Below are 9,085 nucleotides of genomic sequence, written 5' to 3' on the forward strand. Positions count from 1 at the left end.
CGAAGATAGACGAGTTTTCCGATTACGAAAAGTTTCAGGAATCGTTCCAAGAACTTAGAGACGTCATCGTCATCGCTCTGCATTTGTCGGAATCCGTAACGTAAATTTTCAGCACAACTTGTCGGAGTCATCTGGCGCGTACGATAGGATTACGAGATTAAGAATCTTATCGTTAAGAGTCATTAATAGTAATAATCATCATCAGTTCCGGCAAGACAAGAAACGCAAGTGTCTTCAATACGCTTCGCTCTTTGTTAATATCATTTATCATTATTATGTATTATTTTCTTAATCTGAGCCATTAATAATTATGTATATATGCATATACATATATATATATATATATATATATATATATATATACTAGTTGCATAAATTTTTACTTTTTATATTTTTTTCTCTTTAGACAACGTATTTTAAATATTTTATCTATTGATTCCTAAAATTGACTGGCAGGCATTCAACACAACATGCGGCTTCAGGGGGAGAGATTGTTCTTTTTAATTCGTTTTATTTATCACTGAAAAAGGCTCAAACATCGGAGCTGAAACGTTTGTTTATAAGGTTGTAAGAGCTTGAATCTCAAAGTAATTGTGTGAGTAAAGGTGTGACCGTACGATAAAAAGTTTATTATTTTTGCGCATTTCCTACTTGGTTCCCAGTTTTTATTGCTTTTTATTTATTTATTTTTTTTCGTTTGAATTCTTTCTCTTGCTACTTTATTTTGTACTGTATTTCATTATTTTCTTTTTGATCATTTTGCTTATATAATTTATGTTATTTTATTTTCTTGTTATCATAATAGTCTGTGTTCGTGTGTATAGATTCTTAGAGGATCCGTCTTAAAATATATAATAAACGCTCTATCTATTTATTTGTCTAGTATTTCGTGAAGTTGCGGATACAACGTCGAACAAAATCCTAAATGCTACGACGGGCGACCTCGTCCCATAAATTCCAGTTCCAAGGATGCGCAAATGTGCACAGCGCGGCCAACGACGCTATGCCGAGGGTCGTTCGAAGAATAATAGTTGACACGAATAGTTGGTACTACACGCGCACGTTGCAAACGTTTGCCATGGCATTATGTAACCGGCGTTACGTCATTCTTAGCGCGTTTCTTGCTGCGCTCTGTAAGACACGGATCGTCGGAACTATCGATGTGGTGTACAAAGGAAACGTGTACCAAATATCGGCAACATGACTGTTATTAACCTTGGTTTGCGGTATGCAGATAATGATAGAGTGGTACAAGGAAACTTTCGTTACAGGAAAATATACAGGCGACACAAGTCTCGTCAAGTCTTGTTTAACGAAATACTTTGCAACTCTATGGTTTTTCATTAGAACTAGATAAAATACAAATTTCTAAACATTTAACATTTTCATGTTTTATAACAATTATGCAAAATTTATGAGATAATATTTATTAAATTAGATTGTATCAATGACGTTATATAATTATTTGAAATAATAATTAGGATAATATCAGCTATTATAAAGAGTATATAGTATATTAATTTAGTAATTCAGTTACGTGACATTCGTAATGAAATTTTAAATTGTATTAAAAAGGGAAACAATTTTTCTATATCAATTGCTGTATTTTCGCAACATTTTGTATATCGCAGATATTATCGTATAGCTTTATATTTCCGACTAAAACTCGGATCAGTGGAGGGTTGAAATTCGTCGTTCCATCCTGCTAAATTATTTGCGTATGCTCGCAACGTTTCATGCTAGAAATGCAATACGGTTTACAAACATCGATCAGCGTAATATAACGTTCTAAACTGAATAATTGAATTAATATGTTAATGGTCCCGGATACCCGGTCGATCGTTTTATCGGAACATGCGCCTAGAGAGAAAGAGAGAGTCGTTTTATGTCTAACAAACATCCTGTCGATTCGTTTCGTGGCGAAAATCGACATGCTATCCCACTACAAGAAAGCTTTTCGAGTGTTGGGCTTGGGTCCAACTGCGACCACCCATGTTTATAGTATCGGACGTCTTAACTCACTGAGCGGAGGAATATATTCGGAAAATGAAGCCGAAGTTGAGAGGTTGCACGAGGTCAGGTTCCAATGCAGTGCTATACATTCCAATTTCGCAATTTCGTAAAGCAGATAATATCTGCGGTACTCACGAACACAGAATAATTTCAAAGTAAATGTTCCGAGAAGTAACTTTGTCTCTTCAGAATGGTTTCGGATGTATAAAATATGTCGTCTAATTACAAAAACGAACAGGTAATAAAAATGTAACACGTAGTTTGCTTTAATGTTGATATCTTTCACGGCCGATTTAGTTTCCGAAAGTATCGTTTAAAATGTATGCAGAAAATGCAATTTCCAAGAATATCGGCAGTATCATTGATCGAGTCGGTGCGATATAATATCAATTCCAAGCGATTGTTCAATACGACCGAAACTCTTTTGACTTCGCTTCGATATAACGGCGCCTATACAACGCTCGCTTTGTGCAGCGCTGGAGAAACATCGAGCGCGCAAACAGAGCGATTCGAGTGCACACACAATAACCGATTAAAAAAATACTTTTCGAATCACACGGTCAGCCTCCGACGTGATAGTTGAACGGCGATAGCTCAAACGGAAACTAGGTATATGGGTCCGATAAGCGCAGTTAGTCTTCTAATTCCACTCGCCATAAATGCCGCTTACGTATCTAATCTGGCATTCCCGCGTGCTGTACGATCGTCTACAGAAAGGCTTTAACGAACACACAGAATCCATGAATCATTTACGGCGACACAAGGCGTTCTCTCTCTCTCTCTCTCTCTCTCTCTCTCTCTCTCTCTCTCTCTCGCTCTCTCGCTCTCTTACTCGGCTCCTTCCGTTGACTCACGAGCGATTATTCATTTGCAAATAATTCGCGTTCGTGTGCTTCGTGCTTGTGCATTTCTCGTAGTCGATTCGCTGAACGAACAGCGCGTTTCTCTCATTGTCAGTTAAATCTATATGTTATGCAAACGTACACATTCGACTTTCGGTTAGGTCGGTTCAGAAAACAAGCTCTTGAGAGTATCATCCGCGAAAGATAATTTTAAGCTTCTTTTTTTCGAACACGTATTGTATTAAAATAAAGATGTGATTGTATTTATTACGTAATAAGAAAAAATTACAAACATGAAGCATAGACGTGAAGAACAAATGCCAAACACATCATGTCATCTATTTTCATTCATTTTTTATGAAACTTAATTTTAAATTATCAAGAGATTAAACTATAATTAGATAACGTATTTAATATTATGCAATAAAAACAACTTCGTCATATATTTATCATACTTTATCCAGATTGGTTATGAAGAAGATAATAGATATTAAAATACGTAGTCGAAAAATCACATTCTATTTTATTGTAAAGTATTATTTAAAAAAAATATATTTTCTTTAAATCTAGGTTTTGCGCGCTTCAGATTGTTTCTAGTGCATAATGTAAAACGGCTGGAAACTTTTCGAGCGCAAAATTGTAACTAGAAATGATGGTCGAGTCTCTAGCCACGTTGTGAAAGTAAGACAGATGCATAAGTTTATAGACGACCTTTACTGTACTGTCGCTTGAATGGGAATCCGCGATTCCCTATAATTCGAATGGAACGTAATATCGGCTCGCGAATATAATAGTTATAATGCTTTAATTGAAGTAATGTCCGATTCATACAATTATTGCAGAGTTATGCAATTAAAGTGCAAATTATGGAAGATTTTTCCTTGCCACTGAAAAAAATTTACAAAGAATTTATTTTGCGTATTTTTTTATTTGCGTAAGTACTTTTAAATTATCACATAAATGACATAAATTTAAACAATTTCGCAATAAAATTTCAAGAATTATATTATTATCGCAAAATTATAAAATATTTTTGTTCACGTCGCATGAAGAATTAAATTATTTTAAAATATCTATATTGGGAGGAAATTAATATACATTTTCGCGTATGTGACAATGTTCATATGTGTGAAAGAAGAGTCTTTGGAAATTTATGTGACATTGATTATTTCGTTTATATAATGACGAAAATGAATTGTTCGCAAGTGCCCGTTTATTTTCGAAAATGCAATAATGAAATCGTGTTGATTAAAATAAGAGTAAACATAAAAACATAATTTACATAATTTTCAAAGTATTTTTATTTTGTGTCTCATTTACTTTTTTTTCCATATTTTACAGTCGCTAAAATTTCAGAAATGCGTATTTCGATATCTACTCGACTCAGTTTGAAATAAAAATTTACAAATCGCATTCGTATATGCACCTATCTAATGCATCGAACTAATAAGATAGTTTGACATGACAATTTGAAATTTAAGTTACCCTCGTACGTGTCTCTCATTTCAGTTCCCTTCTTCTCTCGCCAACATGTTGAGGTCGATGAACGTAACACGATATAGTCCACGCAATGAAATCATCGACGCGAATTCCTTTCGATAAACGAATCTCTGTTTTTTTTTCGTTGATGCCGGTGGTACCTCATCTGCATGATACGCAACACGCAATACGCAGCCGTGGCGTCGCGACGTCACCGATCAGTGCTGCCGCGGCGTCGCGCGGCCGTTTAGAGCGGTTACGAGTCGCCGGTGGCTCGCGCGCGCTCGGTTACGTTCGGCCGCATTCGGGCCTCGTCGCTCACAGTTACGGTGAGGAACGTCAGTTACTCTTCGACACTCGCGTGGAAGAGTCTATGCGTATTCAGCGGTCGGGGATATTCGCCGGGTCCCTATCCACGGAGTGCCGAGTATCTTCGTTCAAAGGTGTTAACCCTCCCCTGCGTTTCCTTCAACCCCCGTAAGCGCGCGGGCAGGAAATCCGTACGTGCGGTATCGCGATCTCGTCGTACGACGTGAAGTTGCCGCAGTTGAGGCAGAACCGGCGTCGATCTCGGCGCGCGCGCGAAGGGATAAAAGCCGGTACGCGACGAGTACGATACGCGGAACGGCAGACGGAGAGCTAGAGAGAGAAAGCGAGAGAAGGAGAGAGACGGCCCGCGTGTGTGTTGCCGTTAACAGTGAATGCGCGAGTTTTTTTCCGTCAGGAGTTACCGTCGCGCGAATGTCTAAAGTGGATGCGGAGTAACGCGGAGCTGCGAAAGAGGGAGGCCGGGGAACCGCAGCCCAAGCACGAACGACTACAGCCGGCATTTTGACGTTTGCTCCGCGTGTGTCTTCCCCCCTCCGCGTTCCCTCCCCGCGTGTGATGAATACTGTCGCAAGTGAGCCGTGCACGCGACGCCAGCAGACAGAGCGTCGAGCCGCACGAGTGATGCCGTGTTCGCAGTGAGTTTTTTTTTCCGCCGGTTGTATAATATACGCCGTTCTTCTCGTCAGCGACGATTAACGGCGTACGGCAGCAATAACAACATCAACAAAATAACAAGCAGCGACGCGGCGGCATAAATTCTTTGGTCGTGATATATACGGGAGGTACAAAGAGAGTGTGAGAGAGAGAGAGAGAGAGAGAGAGAGAGAGAGAGAGAGAGAGAGGGAGGGAGAGAGAGAAAGAGAAAGAAAGAGGAGAATAAGAGCACGCGCATTCGTGAATACCGACGGATATCGGGCGAATCGAGTCGTTAACGGGAACGAGAAGTGCGCGACGGAGAATCACGCGACTCCATAACCATCCTCGCGTTGTTCGGTCGACGTAGATCGACGTAGATCGACGTATTCCGTCGAATTCCGGAGTCCCTAGGTTGTTCGTTTCGCCGCCGGCATTCTCTCGCTCTCGCGTCTACGGTGGAGGGGGAGGTCTGCCTCTTCTCCCGATGATACGCACGTGCGCTCGCCTCTACTCGCTACTACGTTTACGTGCGTGCGTGCGTCCGGAGCGCATTCAGTGAATCGAGTTCGTATTCGTATTCGTCTTGTCGTGCCGTACCGGTCGGCCGAATCGGAGTGCTGACGGGCGAGTGAAGCGCGGTGTTGTCGTCCGTTGTTCAGTTGCGATCAGTTTGAGATTACGTTTGAGTTTACGCGCTCTCGTCGTCGCGTCTCCCCGCGTGTGGCACCTGCTGGAGAAGGAGGCTCCGGAGCGGAGAAGGACTTCGTAGCCGCGCGTAGCCATGGATACGCTCCTACCGAGCAGCAATATATTTCGAGAGCTGCAGGACATACACGACACCGGATACTTCTCGGCCCAGCCATCGCTCGAGGATCACTGGCAACAGGTATAATCAACCCCGCGCTCGTTAATCGATCAAATCGCGATCGATTCTTAAGAGCCATAGCTCATGAAAAAACGTAGCGCCGAGCCTTATATAACACGATGTCTACAATGAGATTTTAAGGCGTGAAACTTAAGCCTTAAGCCTCAAGTCGTAAGAAATTGATGTGAGAAGAATAATCGACTACGGTTGGTCAATTTCTTACGGCTTATGGCTTAAAGCTTAAGTTTCACGCCTTAAAATCTTATTGTAGATACCGCTTTATGCACAATACATAAAGCAATAAGAGAATCAATCAATCAAAGTCTTTCCTTCGTGAAATGAAAGAATAATTTGTTAATTTTCTTATGCTTTATGCATAAAAGAGCTTTACATAATACATAAAGCGGCGTCTACAATGAGATTTTAAGGTGCAAAATTTAAGCTTTAAGCCTTCAACCATAAGACATTAATCAATCATAGTCGAATAGAATCATAGTGATAGAATGAGATAATCGACTATAATTAGTTAATTTTTTTTTTACGGTTTAACACCCTAAAATCTCATTGTAAACACTTTATGTATTATGTAAAGTGTTTGTGTTTTGGCCTTTAGAAATTAATGGCCTTGCAATTTTTTTATGTGCCATAAAAAAATTATTTGATTTTTATTTGACTTATTTATCTTAGCTTTTATAACAACTTTTATTGGAATTTTTATACGAGAATAAAAGCATGATTTTATTCATACTGAGAAAAAAATTGTTCATTTGACTAATTTATTAACTAAATCGATTTATTTTTATTTCTTTTGTTGGAAAATGTATGTATTTAAATAAAATATAATATATTTTACTTAAACACGTAAAGAAATAAAGATAAATTAAACGCTAATTTAGTCAATTTTTTTCTCACTGCAAATATATCTAAAAATTTTGCTAAATGCTGTGAAAACAATTTTACTGTAGTTTAGTAAAAATTTACAAGGCTGAAAATAATTTTGGGCTGTCAAAATAATTACGTAGAACGCTTAAATTGGTTGCTCTAGTCAAATTTTTTTTTACAACATTATTCATCATACTTGAGATTTCTATAATTATTTTGACCAATTAAATTATTTTCTGCTCTGTATATAAATTTTTAGATACTTGAGTAAAATTGTTCTTTTCGTATAATTATAAATATCATAAGACGTAAGTTCATATAAACATGTAATTTTGTACGTGTCAAGTAGAGCAGCGTTTCATGTTTCTCCTCGTTGTCGCCAACGACGTTTCTAATTAATCTTCAAAAATTTGATCCTTCCAATTTTTCTCTTAGAAATATGAAGTACATAATTTACAGGGTAATTTATAGTTAACTTTTCTCGCATTTTCAACGTTAAGAATACATCAAGATCATTTAGATGCATCAAATTAGGGTGTTGCACAACAATAAGGTGCCACGTGTCGATAAAAGTCACTAATGTCGCATAGAATACCGGCATCCCCAACCGGCTTTCGGTGTTTGACACTTTGTCAAATGTTTCTATTTATTATCTCTTTAAGGGACACAAGTAGGGAGAGTTCGCAGGTATATACATTCCTTGTTGCCTCATGTTCTTTCATTCATTTCTTTCATTTCGTCCTACTAACCCGTATTTGGAGTAAATCGACCAGCGTTTAGCTTCGTTTACGGAGCACGATCGTGGTTAGCGACCTTTGACCTTCTCGTCGCTGCCGGTGTCAAATGCCGCGATTGTTGTCGCACGTTTCGGGAATTGTTGTTGCAACGTTTACGTACGCGAAAAACGGAAATTGTCTCACCACGAATGCGCCGGCTCGTAAGATTTACGTAACGTGATGGAAACGAAGGGGATCAAGAGGAATACGCTGACCCACCGCGGATCCTTTGCCTTCCTTCACGGAACGTGACATTTGTCAGGATGCGAAAACTTGCGAGAAATTGCGATAACGCGCAAGAATGATCGCCGGGTTCTTCCGCTGCAAAGACTTTAACGACGCGATAAATCTTGTGTTACATCGTGTCTATTGGGATCTTTGTTATAATAAAATAGGTCGTATTATATGATATATACAAAGAAAATATGGTTTTGTTAAAGTATCTAAAAAATTGGCTAGATACAGCACCTAGCAAATAAATTTGTTGCCATCGAAATAATTGTAAAATGTATAGACACAAGCATAATAATGATAAAGCTACAAGAAATTTTGACATTTTAGCAACTATCTTAGGTATGTATTATATAATTATATTTTGGTAATCTAATCGAATTAATTTTAGATCTGTATCTAGCTAAATTTTTAGATATTTCAGTAAAATCATTTTTTTCCATATAAATATAATGTATCGATCGATGTATGTCGCTATTATTCCTAATATAACATTCCGGCATTTTTAGGGAAACCAATGAAAACATAATGAATGTTTGTGAAATTATCTCTCATTTGCATAAGAAATTAAGTGACTTGCAACTCTTGACTTTGAGATTGTGTAATTTCTTAAAATATTAATTTTCATAAATACTCAAAATATGTCGGATTTTGAAATCGTGCCATTTAATCTTTCAGTCCAATGTACTATAATCGTTAAAGGGAATGTATTTATGGTCTGAGAAGCTCTTTAAATGTATGGCAATCGGATTTAAAGACCCGGATGTGTTGTACATATGTTACGGACTTATAATACGCTCAGGGAATCAGCGGCTAGTTTATACTATATGGATTTATTAGTATATCCTGTTCGAAATCGGATACTGAATGACAATTAATAATTCTATCTCTCTATCTGTGTAATTAAATATTAATAATTTACAGCTACCTTATCATTTCACGATTCACCGTTACAATGTCTTTAATTTTTTAAAAATCTGTTATTGAAAAGGAAGATTTTTTTGACATAATATATATATATATATATATAT

General features: G+C 37.8%; 1 protein-coding gene across 2 annotated transcripts in view; it reads left to right on the forward strand.

Annotated features, from left to right (window-relative positions):
* The window catches only part of LOC108686056 (Krueppel-like factor 6), a 408,542-nt gene that overhangs the window by 71,845 nt on the left and 327,612 nt on the right, over nucleotides 1-9,085 (forward strand). The window contains exon 1 of one of the 2 annotated variants that reach the window (XM_018191118.1): nucleotides 4,784-6,186. The exons of the other annotated variant lie outside the window; for it this stretch is intronic. Within the exon in view, the coding sequence (XP_018046607.1) occupies nucleotides 6,082-6,186 (105 nt within the window). The 5' untranslated portion in view covers nucleotides 4,784-6,081. Of the gene's footprint in view, nucleotides 1-4,783; nucleotides 6,187-9,085 lie in introns of those variants that run through there. 2 annotated transcript variants of the gene reach the window in all.

Source organism: Atta colombica, unplaced genomic scaffold, assembly GCF_001594045.1.
Source record: "Atta colombica isolate Treedump-2 unplaced genomic scaffold, Acol1.0 scaffold163, whole genome shotgun sequence".
Taxonomy (NCBI): domain Eukaryota; kingdom Metazoa; phylum Arthropoda; class Insecta; order Hymenoptera; family Formicidae; genus Atta; species Atta colombica.